At 43.7% G+C, this 27,385-nt stretch overlaps 2 protein-coding genes and 1 long non-coding RNA gene across 9 annotated transcripts in view; 1 reads left to right on the top strand and 2 right to left on the bottom strand.

The window, feature by feature from the left end:
• The window catches only part of PACC1 (proton activated chloride channel 1), an 80,377-nt gene extending 80,032 nt beyond the window's left edge, over positions 1-345 (bottom strand). For all 4 annotated transcript variants that reach the window (XM_090135070.1, XM_090135072.1, XM_090135077.1 and 1 more), the window contains exon 1: positions 154-345. The gene's annotated coding sequence lies outside the window, so the exon portion shown is untranslated. The remainder of the gene's footprint in view (positions 1-153) is intronic.
• Positions 346-495: 150 nt separating this feature from the next.
• On the top strand, positions 496-25,588 carry ATF3 (activating transcription factor 3). Of its 2 annotated transcripts, none has more exons than XM_090135065.1 (4): positions 496-735; positions 21,029-21,272; positions 22,017-22,124; positions 22,706-25,588. In XM_090135065.1, the coding sequence occupies exons 2-4, from the start codon at positions 21,033-21,035 to the stop codon at positions 22,901-22,903; spliced, it is 546 nt and encodes a 181-aa protein (XP_089991191.1). In that variant the 5' UTR covers positions 496-735; positions 21,029-21,032; the 3' UTR covers positions 22,904-25,588. The 2 variants fall into 2 exon arrangements, with proteins under 2 accessions (XP_089991191.1, XP_031451451.2); XM_031595591.2 differs by lacking the exon at positions 496-735 and adding an exon at positions 16,766-16,989.
• LOC116230457 (uncharacterized) overlaps positions 4,184-27,385 on the bottom strand; it is a 32,139-nt gene continuing 8,937 nt past the window's right edge. Inside the window, exons 3-7 of one of the 3 annotated variants that reach the window (XR_016464017.1) lie at positions 10,521-10,921; positions 8,927-9,306; positions 8,446-8,592; positions 5,557-5,657; positions 4,184-4,630 (exon numbers count right to left, since the gene is read on the bottom strand). This is a non-coding gene — a long non-coding RNA (uncharacterized LOC116230457). Of the gene's footprint in view, positions 4,631-5,556; positions 5,658-8,445; positions 8,593-8,926; positions 9,307-10,520; positions 10,922-21,144; positions 21,235-23,214; positions 23,302-27,385 lie in introns of those variants that run through there. The other 2 variants (XR_004167241.2, XR_004167239.2) reach the window with 2 other exon arrangements.

Here is a 27,385-nt window from a genome sequence, read left to right as displayed (position 1 = left end):
GTCACCCCTCTCGCTCCCACCGCCTATAAATAACCCGCGGCACGGCGCATGCGCGGCGCGGGCGCGGTTCAGGGGTGTGAGTGCGTAATGGGGGTGGGAGGCAGTTGTGATGCTGCGACGTCACCGCCGCGGCCACCGTGCCCCGGGCCTCACCTTCTATTTTTATTCCTTTGTTTCAAGTCCCCGCCCCTCCGCAGCGGGAGGACGGGATGACGCCATCTGCTTCCCGGAACGATGACGCGGCCGCGCCGTTGGGGGGAGATGCGGCCGGAATGCTCGCGGGGCTTCGCTGCCTTAAAGGGCCAGCGCCCCCCGGCCCCGCCCCGCGCGCGGGGGGCGGCCCTGACGGACGGGCGCAGCTGGGGGCCGGGAGCGGCGCCGGGGGAGCCCGGCCCGGGGTGCGGCGGCGGCGCGGGCGGCTGCCGGCCGTTTGCGGTCCCCTCGCGGCTGCGGCGGGGAAGCCGCCGGACCCGCTCGGCACTCGCCCGGCAGGGGGCGGGAGCGGAGCGCCGCGAGCCCCCCCGGCGGGGCGAGGGGATGCCGCGGCCCCGCACTGAGGTCAGCCGGCATCCAGGGCGCCGTTAGTCACCTGCGGCGTGACCTTCCTCCCGCCCGATTTAGTAACGGCGCGGGGCACGCGGGATGGCGCTTAATAAGCGGGGTCGGGGCAGGTGGGAGCGGGTCCGAGGGAGCGAGCCGCCAGGCGGTGCTGAGGGATGTAGCGCTCGGGGAAACGTAAGTGCGCTTTGAGCTTCTGACAGGGGATGCGAACGTGGAGGTGGCTGTGGCTGAATGAGTGCTGCGGGTGCGCTGCCCGTCTGGGGCTTCCCTGCTTTACCTTAGGCTCTGATTGCCTTTAGTAAGGGCTCTGATTGCAGCTTTTGCCGTTAGTTTAGTTTGGAGTCTGCTCTTTGTAAGGGGCACCGTGGGTCTGTTGAGGACTGAACTCTTCCGGGAATAACGTATCTGCTCAATGAAAAACGAAAACAAATAATAAAAGAGCGTTTCTCTCACACTGAGGTGACATATCTTACTCACACATGCCAGCCTGATGAATATTGATAGGTATTTGAGCACGTACTGACCTGTTAGGGAAATACCAGAGTAACCAGCTTCTGTATGGCACGGAAAAAGTGCCGGAGGTTACAGTGTGATAGCCCCTGCTGCAGCTCTGTGTCCCCATCCCGTACCTCTGGAGCAGCCCTGCCCTGAATGTCCCTTCGGCTGCCTGAAGCGAGACAAAGTGCACTGCCACCCCTTTGGGCTTGTTGAAGAACTTCTGCCTTTCCGCACTGGGATCCAAAATAATCACTTGCATGAACTTAAGGAAAGAGGTAGAACTAATAGAGCATTAGAGATGGGTGAACGTGAAGTGTAATCTAATTAAGAAGTAAACTGAAATAAACTACTGCAGTTGGTACTAAATCATGAGTGTTGAAAACTGTTTATGCTCAGAAGGTATCAGTAAAGTTTTCCTAGAAAAGTCATTCTTTAAAAATGCAGCACTTTTCATTCTTACGAATATAAATAATCAGGCAGCCTATTCTCTTACCAATTTTGTTCTCCTGAATCCAAATTTGGTTGTCACACCACCCTCCTCATGAGTCATTATCGTCATCTCCCATCAGTCATTAAATGAAAGTTGTTTTTCCCGGTGAACCCCCTAACCTACTTCTCCTGTGCCAACAGGACCTTCAGAAACTGGCAGTAAGGTGCAGCTCTGATGCAGGCTTTCTGTTTCTCTGTGACTCATCTGACATTAACATAATTATGTTAGAGGAGTCAAAGTGATTTTCAAACTATGAGTAATGTGCAATACTAGAGAGAATGTTTACAAGGCACTGAGGCATATCAGCTAGCTGAAGTAACCAGCTGCTGATAACAGCTGAAGTAAGTTGGGGAATTAAAAAGTCTTATAACACAGTGATCCCTCTTTAGAACTCAGCGTCGCACACAGCTGGAAGATAGGTTGTGGGCTGCGAGGAAGAATCCAGAAATGGCACCGTGCTGCAATGGGGCTAAGACTGAGCCCGTGGGTAGTTCACACAAGAAGTCTTCATGGTTTTCATCCCACTTGGATATTTATGGTAAAGTCGTGCTCACGTGAAAGCAGTGATCTTTTCAAGAAATGGCTGTATTTACCAGAGTCCGTTTCAAAATGCAAGTGACACACATCCTTTCAGACAGGAAAACAGGATCAAAATGAAACAGCAACAAAAAGTATGAGATCATATTGCAAGTATTTTGGACTTTGTGTACGTGAATAACATGAAAGAAGGAAAACAGTAAGAATAAGGCAAAGCTGGGTGCTGCTATCGTGATGAAATCTTCCTCTCTAAGAAAAATGTGTCTGAAGGCTACTGATAATGGTACAGAGAATTATGATGAATACATTCTGAGTAAATACTAGGAGAAGTATTTATTCATGAAATGTATAAGCTAGGAGAAAAAAAAAGAAACTATAAGAATAAATTAAAATGTTAGTGCTTAGTTTCAACAATTAGGTACCATTTTTAGAACTGACCAGCTTCCTAATAATTTTGTTAGAATAGCTGGAGGAACAGTTACCATTTTTTTCTCCTGCCTGTTTTGGTTTACTTTTGGGGATGATAGTGGGGTATTTGCTGTTCAGCTGGTTGTTTGCTAAGGCTGGGTATCCTTAAGCCTTAGTCATGTGCTGAGTGTGCACAGCTTTGCAGGTTTCTTAAGAGCTGAGTATACTTGACTTCTCCCAGAACTGGCCTGTGAATATAGAAGTCTGATTCTGAAATACCACCAGAAATGAACTACGAGTCCTATATAGAGTACTAAAACTGAAAATAGTTAATAACTCTTCTGTACAGTGTCACAGTAATACAAGTGGGAAAGAGAGAAAATGCAGAACTGTTGGTAGGAAGACTATTTTCCAAGAGGCATATTCAAAGGATTCAGGAGAAACTCCCAAATCGCATCCCATATTTTAATTTCACTCAAAACACTGTGGAGAGCAGGCACTAACCATGCACTGATTATCATCGCTGATTTTTAGAGTAAATGAATACCAGAACTGGTCACAAAATAGTTGTACGTGTCTGAAGAAGGCAGAGGGAAAAAAGGGTTGCCATGGCATCTTGTGCTGACAATGCCACCCAGCCACTTGCCAGAAGAGTTGGCCAAGACTTGGAGGCTTTTGGTTTTCTCTGCAGTGGTTTTCATACTGCATGACCTAGGGACCATGACCTTCGTTCCGCATCTTCAGCTTCCCTGCTTCTTACTTGCTAGGAGATTTATGGTGTGCTGTGCTTAGGTGGCTTTGAATGGCAGCTGCTACTACAGTGAGCAGCCTGAATGAAGTTAACAGATCTTGATAAAATTACTGAGCAGAAACCAAAGCAAACATACACAAACAGAGTAACCCAAGCCCCATTGACAGAAATAATTTCCCATAGCACAACCTAGCAGTCATAAAATGACTCCTTTGCTATAAGTTCATGCAGGGTAACAGTCTTGTAACGACAGACGTCCACCACCGTAACATGCTGTGCCACCACGTGGATCTAGTGGCTGGCTTCACATGTATTTTCACCACTCGTAATTAGCAATATCCCTAGCTACCAAAACTCATGTCTCAGCTCAGATTGCAAAAACGTACTCCATTATTCCCAGAGTGTGTTCATGTGTTACAGTTTTGTGTTTTAATAGGAACTGTTTGCAAAACAGTTCTGGGCTCCATAGCTACTTGGAGCCCCCTGATCATACACTCCTGAAAGCATTACCTCTGCAGTGCTCTGCATTTCCAGCTTCTGCTTTGCTACTAGCTCCAGAGGAATTTTTTTCTTACCACAGTTTTCAGGGCAGCTGCATGCCATGCCTCCACCATCTGCCTTTGTCCTTCTTGGAGAAACTAGCATTTATTTGTAATGTTTATTCAACTTTTGGCAGCACCGCAGAACCTGTGCAAATCCCAAGTATTTAACCTTTGTTCCTTATCGAAGCTTTGCAAATTAACTTAAAATAGCAGAGCGAACTAGGCAATGAGGGGAGTTTGCTGGAAGTAACCGATAAGATCTTGTGAGTACAGCTTGCCCTTACTGGTTGGTTGGGTTTTGTTGTTGTTAGCTTGATTTTTAAACCAAGTTCACATCAAAGTATACAGACAGTAGTTCAGTATAGAAAATCATTACCATTTTAAAAAGCAAATAAAAGTCAACGTTGAGATTGGGTTTGTTTTCTGAATTAGAGAAAAATTAACTCATTTATTTTTGGACTTTCTAGTGTATAGAGATCCCATATAGAGGCTCAGTGTTTCCTATACTAAAAATAACTATCTTGACAATAATTGATAATGTCTTACCCTGAATTAGTACTGAATGAATGAGGACCGCATACCCACACCAGCAGCAGCAAAATAAGATTCCCCATATTCCTCCCCTGGAGGCCCTGGGAGCGCTGCTGTTGGCGGCAGAGCAACACCCCGGCAAAGGAAAACAAGTGTGCTAGGAAATACCTGGGAAATCCTCAGATGAACCGCAAATATTTTTGTTTGCAATGGCGATAGCTCCCCAGCACTTGTGTCAACAGGCACCGAGTTAGCAAGGACGAAGAGTGGCTGTTTCAGCATGGAGCCTGCTGGCCTTCTTGGGTCTGCGGGCTGGAAAGAGAAGAGCTGTTGGGAAGGATCTCAGGCACCGGTGTGGGGCAGGGCAGGGGCTGAAATGCCTCCTTGGAATATGTATTGACTGTTCTGCTAAGAGAAGGGAAAACAGTTTTCCCATTTTTTCCTTCCTTTAACCCTCTCTCCATGGGTTTCTTCCTCTCTCCATGGGGTTGTGTATCTCCACATGAGCCTTAGCTGTTGTTATACTCCAGAAAGACTACTGGGGGGCTTTACTACTGCCTCAATTTGGCAAGGCCTTGGAGCAGGAATGGTTTCCATAGGATGTGGAGGTGCAGCACATAGGCTCAGTGACAGAAAATAGATGCTAACTATGTGAGGAGATCCCTGATTTCCCTTTTCCTGCATGACTTCTGGGAAAGCCAAGCCTCTAACAGGATGTTTAGAATTACAATTACGAAAATATTTCTGAGAGATACATAAATGAGTAAACGTATTTGCTAGATACAGATTCATTTTTATAATCTGTTTCTTAGGATTTATCTTTAAAAACTCTTATTAATTTTAATGCTGAAAAATGAGACATTAATTTTTCTGCTGTGTTAAAGTCCTGACCTGCTAGTACCTACGCCTGTGCTGAAATTTAAATGCATGAGTAGTACTGGACCCACTGTGATTACTTGCACAATTAAAATTAAGCATGCGTAAAAGTGTCTCAAGGTCAAGATGTTCAATTTCTTTCCCTAGTGCAGAGTTTAAAAAGAAAAAACAGAATTAGTAACCACATATTCACATAAGAAAATGGCAATTATGTTTAATTTAAAGGACTTACGTGGTAGTTGTTTGATAGGCAAAGTATTGAATAAAACACGTGTGTATCAGATTGAATGGAATGAAACATTCAGATGTCGTGATCATCTCCCTGAGTGGCTGTGCTTTCGGTAGGAAGGAGGAATACTTACAAGTATAAGCTGGAAAGAATGCTGCACCAAGTCGATCCCATTGTTGTCTTAGAATAAGGTGGCAGAAGATAGGATTTTTTTCACATGTTCATTTCATTTTTCTATAAACACGAGTTTGATATTTCAAAAAAAAAAAAATTAAAATGATACCGTATGTTACTTTGGGTTGGAAATATGCTTTGTGTATACACAATTTACTAAACTCTGCTAAATCACTTCCCCTGAAGCAGCTCCCAGCAGTGCCTGCACTGTGCAGGGAGCAGCCCGAGCTCCCCATTGGGAGACCCCAGGGCTCAGGGAGCACCTCTGTCCTCTCCGGTCACAAAATGTGAGACCTTTGCCTCGTCTTTGACTTCTTATCTGTAGTTTAGCTCCTTTCTTTATTACTCTTTCTCACAAAGCCTCATGGAAGAACAAGGTAGTGCTGCTGATTTTGTATACTCGATAGGGATAGGTAAGACCAGGGTTAGGTCCCACTGATTGTCTAACAAGGTTTAAATCAGATTTATTTTGATCTATGAGGCTGCCTAAACTGACTACTGGTTGTGGCACATATTGTCTTCTAGAAATTGACATTTGCTGTCTGGGTTACTACAGCATGTCCACCTTAAAGTGCTGTTCTAACCCATTACAGGAGAGCTGGAGAGGAAGAGAACACAGAACAGGAGACTCTCCTACAGGAGATGTCTGTTTGGAGGCTCTACCTATCATCTTTGTCCCAAAGGTCTCTCAGAAGTGGCTCAGAGAAGGGATGTTGCCTGTTTGAAACAGACTGTGAATGTTCTAGTAAAAGCAAAGGATGCGTACAGAGTGAACTTTGCGATGTGCTCCAAAAATATGTTGCTGACCTCTCACTTGACACAGGCTGCTTCCCCATTAGACTGTAATATAATTAGGGCCTGCCCTAACCCTGCTGCCAGTTTAATGCTTACATTAATGGAAATGTGGCCTCGCAGGCTGCAGTTAGAAAGTGATATGCATGTAACATCTAAAATAATCTGTGTTGTAGTAGAAGGAGGCATAACTCAGAGAGAACACTTAGCACCTCCTACCTCACAAGATATTTAGGTGTCTTACCGCATAAATGTACATGCTGTTGAAATGCTAGATCTATCAGAAGCTGGCCTCAAGAACCAACCCTCTTCTTTGTGCCAACTAAGTGCAGCCAGACTGAAGCCAGTGAAGTCATTCTGGGATATGAAAGGAGAATTAGGGCCAAAGTGAGCCGAGGTCGACAGACAGACCCTTGTACTAACCTGAGGGGAATCTGGGAGATAGGTGACTGTGATAACAGTCACTGTGATGATAATAGTTGATGACCATTATCTCACTGGGTCAGATCTCATGTATACCGCAGCCACTAACTTTCACCATACAATCTTTCTATTGGGTGCCATGAGACATGTAGCAGGAGCTGAGAGAGACAAGTCTTGGGCCGGGGTGACAGAAAAAGGGTGGTTATAACAACCCCTCCCACCTCCAGCTTTGTCAGCAGTCCACTTGGGACAGGCACATTTCAAGGAAGCACAACGTAATGAACAGACTATGTGGGAGAGTCAGGGGCATAGAGTTCTCCTGTCACGCAGTTCATGGGAGTGGGTTCAGAGAGGAGGACCATGACTGCATCCTGCTGACAGCCTGTGGTAGGGGCTCACTGGGGAGAAGCTCTGTGAGCATGCAGCCTCTTCACTGCCTTCATGGCTGTGTCTGAAGTACCAGTGCAACCAAATGATGTACTAGAAAACCTGAAAGGAAAGGAAGAATCCTAAATGGTGCTGGATAAATGGCCACACTCTGAAGGGCCCCATCTTTCAATGGAGAAAGACAAAAGTTCCCAGGCCTGCACTGACAGTTCCCGAGGCAGCCCTGCCCTGGCCACCCACTGCTCCGCAGTGCCGGTCACCTCCCTGGGAGCTGGGCTGCAGCCAGGAGTGCTGCTCTTACATCACCTCTTGTGAAAATACGTGCAGCAGGTATTTTGAAAAGGGAAAAGAATAGTGTGTGAAAACACGTGCTACCTGGTGATGAAAGCTATCAATTCAGGACCAAATGTCAGGCTGAGCTGGCGGTTGCCTGGTATCTACCCATGCCACAGCATGGCTGTCGTTTGGAGCGCACTTAATGAAACATTTCACAACTTTTCTGATACAGAGAGGAACATCTTGGCTTATGTAAGAGCAGAGGTATTAAAATGCTTTCCTCTCCAGAAAACTAACAGACATCTAATCATTAAAATGAGATGGTAAACCACGTTTTACTTTGATCAGTTTTTACTTATGGGAAAAACTGACATATCAATATCTTGATCAACATTTTCTTTTTATGGGAAACTGAGCCCTTAAACATGGTGTATTTCTCCCTTAATGTGGAGCAATGGAGTATTGAATTCCAGTATAGAACACAGTGAAAGTCATGGTGAAATCTGCTGACTAGTCCCAACAGCCCTTTCCATGAGTATTTTATTTTTATAGCTTTACTCTCTCTCATGGCGTTTGCTGGCTGATGGCATATCACAGACTCTTTTCTATATAATTTCATATCAAAGTCTCTTTTCTACATGAAGGGAAGCATGGTAGTTTTAGTTAAATAGCTCTTTACGTTTTTAAACTAACATGCACGTTCATGTGCAAACAGTCACTAAAAATCCTCCAATGTTTATCTGCAAAAGCAAGCAGACTCTTGACCTTGTAATCAGCAATTCTGGAAAGCAGTCCACTCCCACTGCGGGCACAGCCCTGCGAAATTAATTGGGACTGACCTTGCACTGAACTTCACAGGAGTTGTATCAGAGAAAAAACTCCCTGCATTGGTTCTTAAAGGTCTTGATAAGTACTAGAGTTAATTAATTAATTAATTAATTAAACTTTGTCAAACTAGCTACATGCGTACCTGTTAGAGATTGCTTGCATGGGACAGTTTTCTGATCTCTGTTACGCAGGATTCACTTTGGTTGTCCTGGTTCTTGAAGCCATAGTGCAAGCTAGATCTTTTTACATATGCTCCTAAAAATTGTGGTTTGAATAGTCCTGCGAAGCACTGACAAAAATATCATGAAGTTATAAGGCATATACTATCTACTTCAAAAGAATATATAGCTTAAGAAATCAGCCACTTTGTTGTTTTTCTTACAGTAGTTTAACGTCTCCGTCACCTACGTCTGCCTAAGATTGCATCTAAGCTCTGGAATGCCTGAAATGGTACCATGAAAGACCAAGGAACAAAATAACCCTCTAACAATATATAATAATTCACACAGAACCAAACAGAACCATCAAAACATTCTTTTGTCCTGCAGCTGCCTGGATGAAATTTCTTAGTTTTCTCCTCTTTTGCTTTAGTTTGCAAACTTTATATATAGCAGCTCTCCTACCTCTCAGTTCTGGTCTCTGCAGTCCCACTACCAGTGCCTGAGGTCCAATCCTGGTTCTACCTTCACTGATGTTGCTGTTTGCTGTAGTGTGAGTTTAGCTTGTCCAAATAAAGCAGAGATTATCCTTTTCTCTTTCTTCTTTATGTTTTACATTTTCCCAGCATTTAACAGTAAAAGTGCCTGATGGGAAAGGCATTTCCTGCCAGTAAATGACAAGCAGAGTGCAGATACAGGGATGAAAACTCTTCCAACTCATCATTAAAGTACCAGAAAAAGCTTTTCTTATCAGTCATCATCGCTTATTGCTGCCGCTGCAGGGAGAATCACTTCAGGGTGGAATGCTTCCAAGGAGTTTTCAGTCAGCAAAGCTCGTGGTTCATCTGGGTGTAAAGAACTGTGCAATTAATCCTCTGCATTCCTATTTAAGTACAGGAAGCGTTTAATTCTAAATAACTTACTGAAAAAGGTAGTTTTAAATGATTTGCTACATCCCAGTCCATTATAATTAGAATGAAAATAATAAAAAGGAAATTTATCCTAGAGCTGGTTGTGCAGTACAGTGGAACCTAGTTCTTGCTAGCTAAGCACTGCTGGAACATCCAGAGGCATCCAGAGGTTGGTGTTAACAGGTGGACAAAACACTTATTTTATTCTCCATGGCTTTTTAAGGTTACTAGGCTTCTGTTTATTTTAATAGTTCAGATTCCACTCAAATTTTAAACTTTTATAGTTTCAGAAAAAAAAAATAGTAATTCCAGTACTTCATATGAATTGTTAACCCCTACATATAAGAAAATGGCCACAATAGTAATCTTAACAGAAGACCACAACATTGTACCATATCAGGCACTATCATCCCAAACGTGTTGGGAAAAAAAAGCAAAACATTAATGGGAATAAGTTGTATTATTTATAAAGGCTCTCTTATTTCTTCACTAAACAGCAAGTCCTGAGGTTTTTGGACAGAGACTGCTGAGCTGTGTGTTGAATTACTGTGCTGGGCTTCAGTTCGGCAGCTGAAAAACTGTCATCCTTTTTAGAGCTCAGCATAAGAGTCTTACTTGTGAGTGAAACACACCCAGAACTTTTATTGCTGCTAAATGCTGCTGCAATGCGAATATGGCGAATGGTGAGAATAGATAATAACGCCCCTAGAAAGCAGCAAAGGCCCAGGACTGATGGCACATCAGAGTGCTATTTAAAGTTAGACATAAAAATGAAGTACACCAGCCTCATCTGTGATTTCTGTTTGTGATCCTCAGCCATTTCAGCCTAGGATGTAAATACCATTATCCTCTCTAACCCCCGCGTGCTGACCAGAAGCACCGCAAGGCAGCTGCATCTGAAATCCCACCCCACTGACAGCCCGACCTGTGGCTTGAAGTGAAGCATCACTGTGATCAGAGCTCTTGTGACCCCAGCATTCCCTCGTAAACTCTGACTGCAGAACACCATTCAGTGATTGAGGCCATCTTTTAATAAAGCCCCATCAGTGACAGCACTCATTGTGGAGGTAAAGACCAGAGTTCAGTTCCTATCTCTCAGTGAGAGGGATGAAAAACGTGTCCCCTCTTTCTGAGGAGAAATGACTCACCTCAAAATGATAAGCTGCGCTGTTTGGAGAACCTTACTCTTGGCTTCTCCCACTGAAGCTATGCTGTCGTGAAGCTGAGAGCTGTTAGTAAAGCAGATGATGCCTGACTTAGAATGTGCTGGGGAGGACATGCCTCTGGACAAAGGGCATCCTGCAGCCTGCTTTCCTCTCCATATAACCATTCTGTTTCAGAGTCACTGAACAAAATCAGCACCTACGTAGCCTGTTGACATTCTCACAGGGCTGATCATCAAGGGCAGGTGCCGGGTGGGTGCAGCCTCATGTGCTCAAGGGCAGTGGGATCTGGGCTGGGGTGGGCTTCAAGGCTGGCAATAAGGACAGGCTGCAGTTCTGTTGGTTTCAGTTAATTTACACTTTGTCCTTATTAACTTGGCAGGTTCCTGTATGGTTAAAGCAAACCAAAAAAAAAAAAAAAAGCAAAGATAAGAGGTTGAAAGTTAAGACCATTCATGTGTTCTCCTCATGGCAAGTCACATGTGAAGTAGGTGAGAGGACAAAAGATAAGCACAGGGGAAGCTGCAGTGACTGCCTTGGCTATGGATTTAGTGTAGATGACAAATCTATTGTATATTGTTGGTATTAAAAATGTATTTTTTTAAATGTAGAAATCAATATTTAATAATTGGAAATCTCTGTTTGTCATTTTAGTAAATTGCAAATTGCATACTAACAAGATAGAAGTGCTGTTGTAAGTATCATTAATCATATTAAGCCCTGGAACATTCTTTATGCATGCACGGTTCAAGTGCAATCAATGTGAGCAGGCAATTTTTATAGGGTGCATGTGTGTGTTTGTGTGGCAGCATGATGATGCCACAATGTACCCAGAATATTTGGAACTTATCACAGTAAGAAATGCATATATTCTCACACTGTTTCCCTCATCCTCGTGATTGGCTTCCAGGCTACAGGAACACACTCACATCAAGTCCTCTCAGTGAAACTCATGCCTTCAGTGAACAATTCCTAAGCATTTATTTAAGTCATTTCAATAGCAGTGTGATCAAGTGCTGATTTTTCATAGCCACTCGGAGCTAGATTTCTCTCTCATTGAAGTCAAAGGGAATCTTTTCATTGACTCTAGCAATGGTTAGATCAGGTCTTGGCATACACTTTAATTGGTGAACTGTTTTTTACACATAAACTGAATGCATGTGGTTCAGTATGAACCCCTGACTGTTCTCTGAAACAACATGCCAGTGTGTGTTTACAGGATGGGGAGAGGACAGCGGAGGGAAGGGTCTGTGGAGACAGAACTTTTATTGCCATAATCTGGATGGGAAGATAAGGGCTGGGTAAGGGAGATGTAGTTCACAGTTGCCTGGAGCACAATTAATATTTTTCTTGTTCAGTAGAACCGGTGATTTTGCTTTACTCAGCCTGTTTTAAGATGTGATTATTTCATATGTGGAATCCCCAATGTGGGATGCCTTTTCTTTGTTAGTTGTTGGATTAACAAATGTAACTGCAGGCTGTTGTGGTGAGCAGCTCTTATGCCAGTGCACAACTCCACCTGACAAAAACACTGTGAAAGTGTTCAGCAGAAAGGAGCGACAGATGCACTTGCCTGGGTCAGCCCATCAGGCTCTCTCAGCTACAGAGGGGGGGGATCTGAATAATGTGCCTCCAGACAGCCCCAGAGCACTGGGCAGAAGAATGACAAATGCCATTCTGGAATGGAACATCTAGTTCGCTAAAGTTCCATGAAAGTTCACAGAAATTTGGGGCATTAAAGTTTCTGATAATTGCTGCACCCTCCGGTAATGTAATTATCTCTGGCTCCATCTTATTGGCAGAGAAACAAGCAAACAAACAAACAAAAAAAAGACAGAAAGAGAAAATCAAAATGATTCACTTAGACTTAGGAAGCTATCTGGGGAGGAGCAGATGACCAATGGGAGAAAATCTGTGGAAAAGGGGAACAAAAAGTGGGATGACGGAATCCAGGGACACGGGGAAGGAACAGGGAGACATGGAGACATGAGAGAGAGAGAAACAGGGAAGTGGGGAAAGCAGATGAGAAGCTGCTGGTTTAAAGGGATGGGAGGGAGGGCTGCTGTTGAAACAAAGCAAAAGTGTGTAGGAAAAAGGACTGTCCAAAAAAGGAGATTAAAAAAAAAAAAAAAGTAATTCAAAAAACAGAAAATAAATGTATTTAGAGGGAATATTGGTTAGTGATGGAAACATGCAGTAAGAAAAAAAAGTAAGCTGTGGAGAGAAAAGCGAGGAGCAAATGAATCTTGTCTTCAGTGTTAAAGAATAGAAGTAAAAATTGTGCACTTATTAGCAGCTAATTTCCTCCTACAAGACAAATACCCACCCATTTGGGTGGGTTTGAATGTAATACAGTGAGATAATTTGCCATACAGCTGGAGTGAGAACCTGTCCTCTGCCTCCACGGTTTTTAACTCCCATCAATTTTTAGACCAGCAGACATCCAAACCTTCTGTGATGCATTTGTTCCTCGCTACTTTCGCCTTGGGATTTTTAGTGGCTTACTGGGAAAGCCATAGAGGCAGCTCCAAGCGGTCCCTGCCTGGCAGCTGACGAGCCTTGGGCTGACTGAGAACCACCGATGCTCCCTCTGTGTAAGCAGCAGCAATCTTGGAAAGAGTATTCTTAAGTTTCAGCTCGGTTGTTAGTCCAATCGGATGTGAAAATTAGCTCAAAAATAGTGCATGTTTTGGTGAACAAAGGAGCCTTCCCATATGGATTGTACTGTGTTGTAAAATAAACACGGTGAAAGTTAATTGCCATCACAGAAATACGGAACATTTTTGAGGGACAGTCAGAAAGCCTGATTCTATGCTGATTTTACAGCACAATAACCCAGTTCAGGAAAGCTCTTTCTCACATATGTTTCATGAAAGGAAAAATTGGACCTCTCAGGGTTACAGTGATTTCAAGGCTTAAAACAATTAAAGCCACAAAGCACACAGGGAGCCAGGTTTTACTCAAGATACAGAATCACAGAATCACAGAATTGCCAGGGTTGGAAGAGACTTCAAGGATCATGAATCTCCAACCCCCCTGCCACTACACATTTTATTTGCTTGCATCTTGTATTTTAACCAGACCAAATAGGTTTAGAGGAACTGCATGACCATAAAACAACACAAATTCTGGATGGGATGTGTGGACTGCATTGTTAGTCTGATTGACCTCCATAAATATGCACAAGACAGAAGAAAACTGTTGCTGTAAGGATGTGTTGCTCTGTCTAGTGACTCTTACAGCTCTGTTTAGCAAGTTTTTGATTTATGCAAATACCCACATTATATGAAGTGGTGTGAAGGGATATGGAGGCAGGATTTGGTCCGGAAAAGGTAAAGGAAAGAGTTCTTTACACTGAGCACTTCCTGAGGGCTGCAAGGAGAGCACTTCAGGTTCAGTCTGGTGTCTCTCCAGAGGGATAACCCAACAAATGTCAGTGCTGGTGATGAGCTGCTGTACCTGGAGAGCAGAAATTTAACAGAAATTTCAGCTGCAGGAAGTGGCTGCTGGCCAGTGAGATTGTTCCTTGAAGCTTCTGACACCATCAGAAAAATTGAATGGAAAGGGTTGGTAGATTTGAGAGGGAAGGAAATGAAAGATATTTCCAGAGATGCTGGAAAATGAAACTGGCAAAGAGCATCAGAGCATCTGGTGACTGCACCAGTCTTTACTCTCACTTCCTGATAGTCTCAGTAATTAATTAATTTGGTTTTGAACAGGACTCTGATCCTACATCTTCACGGAGGTGAGGGTAACATGTTTTTAAAGAGCAGGGTAAGACCTGTGTGACACAATGGAGCCCCGTTTATTTTTCACTGTGGTTTCATTTTCTTTTTTCTCAGGAGAATTTCAAGCCAGGACATGTCTCGGTGGCCTAATCTGAAATGCAAACGGAACAATCTCTGTTTGCTTTGCAGGGAGGGGCTCTCGTGCTCCAGAAGTGGTTCAGGAGTTAATACAACTGTTTTGCTGTCAATTCTTAGTTCCAAGTATGGCTTGCAGTGAGTGGTGGGACCAGCAGTGGGGAAGAAGCCCTGGACTGCAAACAGAACTATTGGCTTTACGTCTGTAGAATGTAGTATGATTTCAAAACAAAATTATCATCCGTCTACTCAGCCAAGTGTTGTGATTATTGAGTAAATGTCAGTGACCTTTAAACAACCGGATAGCAATGGTTGCATTTCAAAGGTACTTCTGGTCACTTTGGATGAGGGATTTGCTTTTTTCCACCTCCGTTGTTCTGTGACGCTGTCCTGCTGGTCAGAAAAGCCTCGGGATAAATTCCCCCTTCTGGAGCAGCTAAGTACAGGGGAGCGGGCAGTTGCTACATCTCTGTCAGCATTACAGCAGGCACCTGGTCGTGACCGCTCAAACTAACGTTGCTAACACGTTTCCACAATAACTTCATGCTCAGAACTTTCCAACCAATTATCTTTTGGGAAGACATTTCCCACATTTGGCCTCTGCTTGAGAGGGATTTTTTTTTCTTCTAGGCTTGAGAAAAACGATGCCAGCTGTTTCTGAACACGGCATGAATTATAACATTATGCCTCTAAAGTAGTGTGAGCTCCTCAGAGTGCGCCCAGCTGAAATGTAAAGCTTTGAAAAGCAAAGCCTTTGCCTAACGTTATTTTTGACATTGATGTACCTAGATTAAGAAATAACCATGTTTTGAAAGAACTCAGCTTGATTTATCGATAGGTGAGCTCCCGAGCCTCCAGCAGGAGCAGCTGCCAGGTGGGTCAGGGCTGGCTCCTGTGCCTGCAGAGTGCATGGAACCGTTGGGGAGCACGAGCAGCCGCACCTTCTGCAGGAGGAGAGCCAACAGCACAGATCTGCCTGCTTTTTTTTTGTTTTTTCTTCTTCTTTTTTTTTTTCTTTTTTTTTTTTTTCCCCAAGGCAGACAATTAAATTTGAAATAGGAACGCTGTGTTTGCAAAGCTGAGCGTGCTAACATGGTGACATTTCCAAAGCTGAGAGTACAGTTCCCATCTGGGTGGGCAGCGTGTGCATTTATGTATGCACACATACACCCGTGTGGACACAAATGCACAGAGGTGAGGTACAGATGGGCTCAGACTAATGTTAGAAATCCACGTCCTTGGTTAAATGCTCTAAGCTATCAATACATGCCAGCTTTTCCCACTTGAGACACGTTACCCGTTACCAAATGCAGCCCCACGAACACTGCGAAATGAATTAACTGTCTGGAGGGCTGATCGGGGTCTGTGTTGTAAGTGAATAAACGAGTCTCCAAGCTCTTCCCATGCTTAGCAGGGAGACCCAAAGATATCAAGTCTGTATGAACCGAGGATGGAATATTATCGCATTGGATAACGCTGTGCAAATCTCTGTGAGCCTCGTGCTCTCAGATAAGTGCTTTTTTGATACGTCTATTTTCTAGCATTTTGGAAGGCAATTGCTGTCACTTACCGAACCAGGAAGCTATGGGAACAAAAAAGAACAAAACAAAACCCCTCCACCACCGCCACCAGCACGTTCCCCCGTCTCCTACGGGGAGTCTCTGGTTCTGCCCGAAACCAGAACGACATCGCGTGCTGCGCTGTTTTAAGGGGAGAAGTTATTTATTTATTTTCAGCGTTCTGGAATTTAATTAAACGGCTCCTTCCCGTTTCCTCGGGCTAAGAACTGAAGCCCCCCGCTCCGAAACGCGAAGAGCTTCTGGCCGTCAGCTGGAGCGGCACGGAGGGAGTTCGGGGTGGTTCGTTTTTTTTTTCACGAGGGGGTGTTCAACAGTTTGGGGGCGAAGAAGGCTCACGTTTTCTAGTCCTTTCGAAAGCTGCGCTGCCTTCACTTAGTTTGACCGTTTCCGAGCCGTGAGAAGGACTCCGATTTATGATAAAGCAACAAAGCGTCTCGCACGCCTAAGAAGTGGGGACGCCCCCTGAAGTCTGTTAAAAAGAAGGGAAGAAAAAGGGGGAAGGGGAAGAGAGAGCGCCGGGGGAGGACGGCCCCGCGCCGGGTGCCGAGCGCTGCTCTCCCGCGGGGCGCTGCCGGCGCGGGGCGCTCCGCCGCCGGGGGGAGGGGGTCCCGCGGGGTCCCGCGGGGTCCCGGCGGCCCGGCTCGGCACGGCCCGGCTCGGTGCGCTCCTGTTATGGAGCGCGAGGCCGCGCCGCCCCGCCTCCGTGCGGCGGGGAAGCCTTGCATCACCGCCGCGGGCCCCGCTGCCCCCCCGCCCGGCCGCCCGCCCTCCGGGAGCTATTAATAGCATGACATCAGCCCGGGACTCGCCGCCAGAGTAAATACCAGCTCTACCCGCTCGGCTATATAAGGGGGGTGATGCAACCGCGGCGAGAGGCAGAGGCGCGGGGAGCGCGAGCGGGCGCTGCTCTCCCGCCGGCGGAGCGGGCACGGGAGAGAGAGCGGGCGCGGGAGAGAGAGCGGGCGCGGCGGGGCCGGCGAGCAGCCCCGGCCGGCCGGCGGCGGACTGAAGGTAGGAATCGCGGGCGGCTCCGGGGAGAGGGACGGGCCGGCAACCGTAGGATCCCGGGGTGCCCGCGGCGCTCGGCCGGCGGCGGGAGCGGAGCCCCGAGCGGAGCCCCGAGCGGAGCCGCGGCTGCCTCGGGCCGGCCGTGCCGCTCGGCGCCGCGCGGGGGCGGGCAGCGCGGGGCTCGGCGCCGAGGGGATGCCGGCCGCGACCGCCCGCGCTGCCGCTCCGGCTGCCGCTCCGGCTGCCGGCGGGGCGCCGGGGAGAGGCTGCGGGGCGCCGGGCAGCCCGGGAGGAAAAGCGCCGGGGACTCGCTCGGTTCTGTCTCTGTGCCGATGTCCGACACGGAGACCGGTCGCTAAAGTCTTCCTAAGCGAGGCAGGCGTGGCTCGGCAGAAAACTTGTTAGAGAGAAGGAGCTGCCCGTTCGAAATGGGTTCTTCTCGCGTTTGAGCTGTTGGAAGCCGGCGGAAAGTGATTCGGGAGTGATGCGGGATGTCGGAAAGCTTAAGGTCAATCGGCGTGCACGGAGGTTGTGAACTGTAATTGCCCTTAATGCTGTTTAAGATTAACCTCAGTGGTTATCGGCGTTTGTTGCATCAGCACCGGAGGAAAAGGGATTCGCGTGAAGAAGCAAACCAGAGAGTGAGGCACAGTCAGCCGTCAGCAGCTGGGCGGAAAGACTCCAAGCAGTCGTTCGGGAATATGTATAACTAACAGAAGTGCACGGCTAGGAATCGTGTACCGAAGCTAAAACATCGGCAGAGGAGATGTGTAGATTTGGTGAGGATAGAAAGAGCCACTAACAAAAGAACAAACAAGCATAGTGGCGGAAGCAGAGTTTATTGAATCTACCTGAAGTCGAGGGTACCATCAATAGCAGAGCTGTTCCCCAGAGAATTGCCAAACTAAGAATAAAGTAAAGAAGTGTGAGCTCACGGAGGGAGCAAGCTGTGCCTTTACGGATCAGGTCCGTGAAATGTTCGACACCTTCAGTTCCAGTAACTTCAGAAGTCCTCAAAATAGACCAGAGCTGCCATCCATGTACATGGTCTAATGAAGTAAACAGATAGGATCAGGAAGCCCAGATGTAATCGCAGTTTGAGTCTAGATGTCCCTATTGCTATGCAGACCTAGGGCAGAGCAGCATGCCACTCTTGAAAACTGACAGACAGAGGAACAATTTGTGCGGAAGCTGGAAAAAGGGGCAAGCTGCTGTGGTTTATTTGTATTAGGAAAATCTAATCTCCATCCTTGTAAAGCGTTTCTAAAAGTGGATCTGTTCCTCAGAAATTGGAAAACATCTACCTTTTGTTATGGAAAGCCAGTCTGTTTGGTGGCTTACTATTGGCTTCAACGCAAGCTAATTATTTTTGATATCCCTGTCACTCCCGACCACCTCAGCCGTGCACTGGAAGGAATCCTGCCATGCCATGTACTGGCCCCAGCCCCACTGCCAAGCACCTGGGGAGTCAGCTTGGGGCAAGGAGCCCTGCCAGCAGTGGTGGGCTGGGGACAGGACCCATCCAGCTTGCCTGGCCCCTGGCAGGCCCCCCGCCCCAAAGTGTGGGTAAAGGGAAATGCTGTCAGGGTGCCTGGGTGGTCAGCGAGCCATGCAGGCAAGGGCATTGCTCTTTCTGGGCTTCCCCTCCCAGTGGCAGCCTCCCTTCCCTTTTTATCAAACCGAAGAGGGATCAGTAGATCAATAGATCTGCAGAAACCTGAGGACATTACAGTAGGATTGCACTGGGGCTCGTGGTACGCTTAGTGCTTGTAGGAATAGCACTGCCTGGTAGGTAAGCACAACTTCTCAGACACATTACTAAAACACGGGCATTCTTTGTTTCCTCTGGTGCTGACTTTAATTAAAAGTTGACCTAAACTGAAATATAAATGAATACCCCCCCCCCCCCCCCGGTGCTGAGAAATGGTTGGCCCAATTAATTATGCTGTGTGCTGGAGAAATGGTTTTATTATTAATTGAAGACTCCTGGTTTGATTGAATTATACGGAATTAAGTTTTTTAAATGAAGGCAGCAGCAGGAGCGGAGGAGACCGACGGTCAGGGAGCACAGATCCAAATTCTGTGAACAGCGGGGGGCTCAATATCACCTGGAGTCAGCCTGTTTCACTGAGCTGAATGTTGAGAAATGGTAAATAATGCCAGGAGTTCAGCTGGAAATCACAGGGCCTTTCTGACTCGGGGAAAAAAGTAACTGCCAGCTTTCTGAGATTATAGGATTAAACTGTATCAGTACTTTAAATGTGACTCATGAACAGGGGCTTTCTGAAGAGAATTACATAAATTTCCCAAGGTCTTTCTGAATAACAAATTGTTCCGAATAATTTCCTCATATTTAACAACCGAGGGTGAAATCCTGGCCCTGCTGAGGTCGACAGCAAAACTCCTTTTGATTTCAGTGGTTTCAGCATTACACCCCTGGGATGTGGGAAATCTTTGGCTCTTTTGTGGTCATTGAGACTCAAAGTGAGGAAACCTCTGCAGCTGGACAAGTGATTTTCTGTCCTCTGGCAGTTCACTGCCCTTGGATTTTTGTGTTTACCTCGCTTAGTGAGGAGCTGGGTTCTACTCTAATTTGCACCGATGCGGATTTACAGTATATTTTTAGATATCTCTGAGCGAAATCTATCTTCTTGTCAAGGCACGTGACCCCAACCATTTCTTGCCATGTCACAGTACTAGCAAATAGGGAACTGCACAATTTGGGTCCACATGGCAATTCTACTTTACCCACAATGCTATCCCATTTGCTTACCTGCGCTACATTAATTCAATGACTTGGCTATAATTCTTACAATTCTAAACAAGAACAGATTATGTGTCATTTAGTTTCCAAAGGAGTCCAAGAAAACAGAAATCTCAAAAACCTCCACAATAAGGAAAGCAGGAAAAGCAATACAGCAAAATCCAATAAACAAAAGTTGCTTTATGATTAAGGGAGGTAATACAATCTATTCTTCTACGGATTTGCACCTCTTGTCCTGTGGGCCAGCCACACAAAATGCTCAGCTTTCTTCCAGACCTCTTCTCTTGCCTCTGCTGAGGGATGGATGGTTCGTGTTGGGTTGCCCATGGTGTTTGGGTGACCGACTGCTGAGTTTTGTGCATTTCTCCCTCAGTGGGGTTACCAGTTTTCACCAAGCATGTAGGGCGCCTCTCCACCTCTTCCAAAATTGGCTAAAAAACTGAGGATGGCTAAAAAGGTGAAAGCAAAAACCACTGCCAGATTGGTTTATTTCTGTGGGAAAACTGCTAGAAATGAAGTTCCTCCATGGGTGCCCCATTAACCAAAGCCTCAGCCAAAGTCTCTTTGGTTACACAGCTTTATATCAGCAGGAGATCTGACCATAAACATAGAAGAATTAAAAAACTTGTTGCTGAGGTCACGTGGGGACAGTTTCAGATTTTATGAGCATAAAGGGAGGAAACAATCAGCATTACATTTTTCATTACTCCTTCCCTCTATCTCAGTTTGTGCCTCAAAGCTCCAGAGCATGTGTAGATTTCCACATTTCTAACAGTTCTGATTGTGAACTGCTTTTCGGGACATGTAACTGCTTATAACAAGACATATTTTTCTGTCTGTTTGTGAAACTGAATGTGGTGAGCGTTTTGTAGCTGATTCTGTCTTGGTTAGCAAACTTCAGCTTCTTCAAAACTCTTTAATCTTTACTGAATTGTAGCTGAGATGAAGGTGTGCTCTGTCCATTTCAAGCTGTGATTTTGTGGTGGGATAGCTATGAAGATAGAGATATTTCAGTGTTTTAAATAATAATAATATTCCTTTGGTTACTGTTTTTGGTTATTGTTTTAAAATGCTGTCTTGAATTGAGCCTGATGTGAAAGCTTTTACTAGTGATAAAATTCTGAACTGTTTCTCATGAGAGATTGAGGTACGCAGGGAATGTGGGCTGAAGCAGTGCAAGAAATATATTATTTTACAGTATGAAATATATTTCTAGGAGATATTATTTGCCTCTCTACAGCTGTTGAAAGGCTATTTCTGTCTCTTTTTACTTTTCAGCAAAATGATGGTCCAACACACCGGCCAGGTGTCTGCATTAGAAGTCAGCGCCTCCGCAGTTGTTCCCACCTTGTCTCCTGCAGGGTCACTGGGGTTTGATGATTTCACAAATTTAACCCCATTGGTGAAAGAGGAACTTAGATTCGCCATCCAAAACAAACGTCAGTCCCACAGGATGTCTTCTACTTTGGATACGGTGACAGTGTCTGAAAGGCCGATGGAAACATCAGTCATGAAAACAGAGGTATGGCACTGAGCAGCATTTCGGGGTGAATGCTCAGTTCTCTAAGCAGCTTGCACAGAAGAGCACTAATTATGTCAAATACAAACAACCCTCTCCACCATCTAAACACGTTAGTTTATTAGATCCTTTTAAGCCTGTTGCTTGGTTTTCTGTTATTCACTTCTGGGAAATTCCTATGGTATTAGTAATTTCCATTGAAGTCTGTAAGTTAGTATTTTATTTTTAATTATGAACTAGGACAGTGTTTGACAGTGATTAGAGTAAGTGCTAAATCTGGTTTCTCTGCCTACGTGTGGCTGAACTTGGAATAAGTCACAGCAGTTGTCCTTCCCGTGCTACAACTTAACCAGTAGGCTTTTAAGATAGATAATAATCTCAATGGAAAACATTATATTATAAAATGAAGAAACAGATAAAGTTAGGGGAATGGCAACACCTAGGCCTGAGCCCAGCACCCCCTCTTTGGCATGCAGCCTAGGAAGACACTTGGCAATTTTTTGAGGTGATATTGATTTACAGTGAGCCATCACGTTCATCCAAACTTCAGTGAGGTTTTATTGACAATTTAAATGGAGTTACTACCATTTTACAGTACTGCAAGCAAGGTCAGATCACAGCCTTATGTAACTCATGATGTGAGCACTAACAGCACTGTGTTGCTTTTAAATACGTTGAAGTTATCAAAAGATAGGCAGAGCGTTTACAACATCTTATGGATTGTGTCTATCTGTTTTTGTGGGATAGTTTTCTCCTGAAGAGGATGAAAGAAAAAAGCGAAGAAGGGAAAGGAACAAAATTGCTGCTGCAAAGTGCCGAAACAAAAAGAAGGAAAAAACAGAATGTTTGCAGAAAGTAAGTATCTGGCTTTAGATCTTTGAGATATATATATATATATATTGTCTGTCATCATACCGTGAACAAAATGACATTTCTTCACCCTATCTGCTACCATTTAAAACTGTTTTACAGCAGCATAAGGCCTGTGTTTGTTTCTATATCCAGGGATTCTGGTAGAAAGCTACATTCTTAGATGGCTTAATATAAGTTTACAGATACGTGATATGGAGTACTGGGGAGGTAGTAAGTAGCATATATAATTTCAAGTCAATAGTTGACCCAAAAAGCTCAAAATAATCTTACAGAAGATAGAAACATTACTTTGGATGTCTGCCATTGTAAGTGAATATAAATCTGAACTTGGCTTTTCAATGTTTGTTACACTTCTGTAAAGGCCAAAGAAGGCAAATGTCAATCTGTTCTTAAGACTGTTATCAACTGGGAGATGTATAGTTTCACCATTATGGCACGCTAAGAGCATGTAACTTGTAACCATATGCTTTTCCACCAATGAAAAACTGCAACTATTAGATAAATACTGCAATTAACTACTTGAAATGCTCACTCTAATAGTTGTGTCTGTACCTTGTGACTAGGAATCAGAAAAGCTGGAAACTATCAATGCGGAATTAAAAGCCCAGATTGAAGAGCTAAAGAATGAGAAGCAGCATTTGATATACATGCTAAATCTTCACAGGCCCACCTGTATAGTTCGGGCACAAAATGGAAGGACACCTGAAGATGAAAGGAATCTTTTTATTCAACAGATCAAAGAAGGAACATTACAAGGTTAAGTGATATGGCAAATATGGAAATATTTATAGTATGTTTTAACAACTATAAGCAACAGAATCCACAGAGGATCTGACTTATGTGTAGGATTCTATTAGTAAAGAGCGTTTAGGAAGGGCAGATCGCTTTCTTAAGCAGAAAGAATCATTTTTGGCTTGTCAGAGATTCTTCCCCTCGGAAGATCTGGTCTCGGTCAAACTGAAGAGCCTTCTGCCTCATAATAGGTTTTGCACCTGTCATACATGCTGTTCCTAGGAGCTACAGACAACAGCTTCAGAAGATTTAGCTCTCTGCTAGTATACAGTATCTGCACTCACGACGTTTGTGCTAGAACACTATGACTTCGATGATGCACATGGTACATACAGCTGTGCTGGATGGACACTACTTTTCCTTGTGGCTGTCAGGGAAAGCAGACAGAGTATTTTTAAAGTTTTGTAGTTTCCAGGAGGATGGTTTCTGCCAGAATGTACTGATACGTAATTTTGCATTCTAACCTAACACACACACACACACAAACACACAAAAAGCCTTTAGTTCCAATTAAGCTTTGTAACTTTTTTCACAACACTTGTGTGGTTTTTTTCCTATGACTCATCTCAGAGACTGAATTTGACAAGTCCTAGTAGGTGTGACGAAGGAAGGTTTCTTGCAAAATATCCACGTAGCTAAGATGCTATTTTAGGAGCTGGAACCCCACCTATTATCCTTTGGGAAGTACGGTGTTTCCTTGCATTCAGGAGAGCATTTTGTACCATCACTTGGCAACTGGGTGAATTGGACCCACTGGAAAGAAGGAAGTAGCAATGAAGGGATTTTGATATGGTTTTGCCCAAGCAAAGAACTGCAGGACTGAATCCCAGGTTCATGAATCATGAAAAGTTTAAAAAAACACCAAAATCACCTGGGATCTAATCTTAGAAGCCTTAAACCCTCACTGACAGAAGAGGTTCCATGGCCTGTAGTGATCTGGTTATACAGATGGCTGTCAGGAAAAAGACGTAGACAAAGCTTTTTCCGTCCTTGTCAGGATTGCTTCTTTTTGCCAGATGATTCAGAGGGAAAAATTATGATTGCAGCTACTTTTATTTTATGTTTGAGTGGTAACTACAGTCAATCAAAAGTGTTACTTAGAATCTAAAGGAGACAAGAGTTCTGATATAGTGAATAATTGTTCTCATTTTTTATTAAATACTAACCTTAGATGTTTTTGAACTGGTAGAAGAGCTGCTGGACAATACAGTTGGAGCTATGAGTGTTTAAATTCTGATGTTTCTGTGAAATTCTCAGATTGTTTAATCCTACAAAATATATCCTTACAATTTTTTTGTAAAAGAAAATATCCTTATTTATCACTAATATCATAATGAGTAAAGTTAATAAATACTGCAAGCAAGATAAAACTGAAAACACAAGTGTTGTGCTGTCTTTTTACTTTCATCTCTTGGTGTTTAATATTATATATTCCTAAACTTCACGAGTTGCAAGAGACACCACTTAACCTCCATCATCTCCACAGATGAGGCACTTGAGTATCTTGAATGATTGAGTGCAGAGAATATACCTCTCAAAATTCTATATCTTGATCAATGGTGTCTAGCTGCTCTGCATCACAATTTAAATGGAGCTTACAGTACATAATATTTTACACCAGTTATGCAGTGTTGAATTTGTAGTTTTATTCTAAAGGCTAAACTTAAAGATACCTCAGCCATAAGCTTCTTCCTCTACAAGTTCTGGCTGAATGTATCAGATATCACTCCTGATCCTTAAATGATCTTTATATTCTGCAACAGAACTTTTTAGTACGTTTTCCTAAGATCTGGATATATTGTAATGTCCTATATCATGTTTAAAAGCTATGTACTTCATATATCTGAAAAATGAATGATTAAAAAGACAACACACTAGGTCTGATTCTGTCCTGAGAATCTGTTTTCTTTCTGTAAGTTGGAAGGAGCTGCCTTTGACTTCAGTGAGATTTTTATTAATGCCCTGCAGGCAGAATTTGGAGCTTCTGCAGCAGGGGGAGTTTCCTGGGGAACTGGGCCGGTCATTCGTCAGATGATGGATATACATCAAGTGTGTTATCAGTAAATTTGTCAAACAGTATTCATTGATGTCTGACTTCTGTAGTATGGGAGTACATAACTGAGGCTTCATGATGGTACTGTGCTCCTTGGCTTTGCCTTTAGCACCTCAGATACCAGCAGACAAGAGTTTGCCTCCTATGCTGTTATAAAGTGTTCCAGCAGAGACTAGAATGTAACGACACAGTTAATGTCTCTCCTTTAGGGAATCTGTATGGTTGCTTTTAACCACATCGCTGATGACGCCGGCGTCATGCTTTTGTTGCTTGATGTTATGTATTTAGCATACCAAATGTTAATAGGGTACCACTACTATTGTCAGAAGATAATTATTTTTATTTCTTTGTATGTGGAGTCATAGCTGCTTTCTACTGTGTGTATGTGTGTGTGCATGCGTGCTCCTGCACGCTATGGTACTCAAGTTGATTTGACTATGCCCATGAAAGAGTGTTTGAACAGCTAGACAGGAGCAGTATGTTGCATGAGTTTTCTAAAAGTATACGTTATTCAGGAGAACCTTTAAAATGCATTAAAAGCAGTTTGTTTTCTATTTTCAAGTTTGTTTTGATACTTTAATAAAAAAATAATATATATTTACTTGCGTGTCATTTAATTCATTCTCAAATTCCAGGAGCAATTTCATTTGCTTATAACAATATCAAGGTATTAAAAGAAAACAAACATGTTTTATAGGTTTTCAAAAATAAGCATCTTACTAGCTGATATTGGTACTGCCCACTGAGTGTCAAGATATAAACAAAGCTTTGTTATTAAAAAGTTGATCATGGATTCCAGCTAATTTCTCATTCTTGGTCTAGGCTTAGATTAAGGAATGGGAAGTTAGAACTTATGAGTCCCTGCAAATCTTACAACCAACCAGCTGATAGTTATTTCAACTTTCCAGTTATCTAAGGGACTTAATACCTTTGCTTTGTGAAGTTTCAGTATTTACAGATTGCTCTCTATGGTTATGTGGAAGACTAAAGAAGCACAGTACAATCAGGGCTTTGGTTTGTTTCTGTGTGTTTTTGTGTGTGCAGACGCGTGTGTGGAGAAGCACGAGGGAAGATGAACAAAATGTTCTATCCTGCCTTTCCAAAACTATCTGCACTCAGACAGAAGTCCCTGTGTTTTGATAGCTGGTGGTGTGGACAAAACTTTTGGCTTCAGTCCTTTGCAAGTAATCCTAGCTTGTACTGCAGAGATGAGATTGAAGGCCGGGAGCCCAAGGAACCAAGAAATCCACTGCACTATTACAAAATCTAGTTAAAAATATCAGTTGGAATGAAGGAAACATTGAATGCTTATTCTTACTGGTACATCTCTTTAAAGATGTGCAGTCCCAACGTGTATATTCCCTCCCCCATGTACATGCTCTCATGCATTCTCCTAAACCCATTACCAAATGTTATTTTGGAAAATTTGATTCACTTCCAATTTCACAAATCTTTATATCATCTACCTGCCTAATTTTAGAAAACCTTACCAACAAAATTAGACTTATGAATTTCTGAGCTGATATTTTACAATCTTTTCTCATTTGAAATCATCTAATTGCACAAACATCTGATCACTGCGGCATATTGCTAATAGAGTAATTAATATTCCTTGAACAAAACATGTTGTATCTTCTCCTTTGGTCTTGTTTGAGACACTGTGTGTATACTGGCCCATGCAGACCTTAATGCATGCTCATCTTTATCCTGTACACTAATAAGGAACATGTTCTACTTTTTTTTTCTAGCACTTCCCTTGATATAAATGAATAAATACTAATAAAAAAGGTAGGCAAAGCCAGTGATTCATGCTAGGTATTCTTTTTAACAACACCAAATGCTAACAAATTTAAACATAAAATAACTTTTCTACATGGACCCATCAAGAATTTGAAATTGCTTCTTAAGGAGGTGACATTGAAGTTGCTGTCATTGTTGATTTTACCAAAGAAACTGGATAAGGAAAATAAAATGCTAAAGCTGTTAGTAACAAAAAGTTTTAAAAGCTAAACCTACTTCATCTTAAAAAAAAAAAAAAAAAAAAAAGTCTAAATTAAAAGTGGCATCTGCACCTCTCGTCCTTTTTACCTTTTTTCGTTTCTGTCCTTCCACCCATGTGGCAGGGCTACCATCAGTCTCATTGAGTCTGGCCATAGCCATGTTTCTATGTTTGCCCAGTGCCCCCAACTGGACACCCTGAGAATCACATGATGAAAATGTTGAAGAATATTCATTTGTGTAGAAATACTTAGCAGTGTTCCTCACTAGCTTATCATGGCAGTAGTGTCAGATTTTTTGCTTAGACGCCATTCCTTTTTAAAGTGTAGTTAAGATGAAGAGTGACAATATTAAAAAAAATCTCATTACTCAAGGCAGACCCTATTGGACACTGAATCAG

This window comes from Phasianus colchicus, chromosome 2 (assembly GCF_987193195.1).
Source record: "Phasianus colchicus chromosome 2, bPhaCol1.hap1.1, whole genome shotgun sequence".
Lineage (NCBI taxonomy): Eukaryota > Metazoa > Chordata > Aves > Galliformes > Phasianidae > Phasianus > Phasianus colchicus.
The sequence above is the reverse complement of the archived record's forward strand: the minus strand, read 5'-3'. Positions and strand labels throughout refer to the sequence as shown.

Excerpts from the sequence above, each read along its gene's own strand:
- ATF3 (XM_090135065.1), top strand. The coding sequence starts at position 21,033 with ATGATGGTCCAACACACCGGCCAGGTGTCTGCATTAGAAGTCAGCGCC. Across the intron at positions 21,273-22,016 it reads CATCAGTCATGAAAACAGAG|TTTTCTCCTGAAGAGGATGA; the intron begins GTATGGCACTGA and ends TTTGTGGGATAG. Across the intron at positions 22,125-22,705 it reads AAACAGAATGTTTGCAGAAA|GAATCAGAAAAGCTGGAAAC; the intron begins GTAAGTATCTGG and ends CCTTGTGACTAG.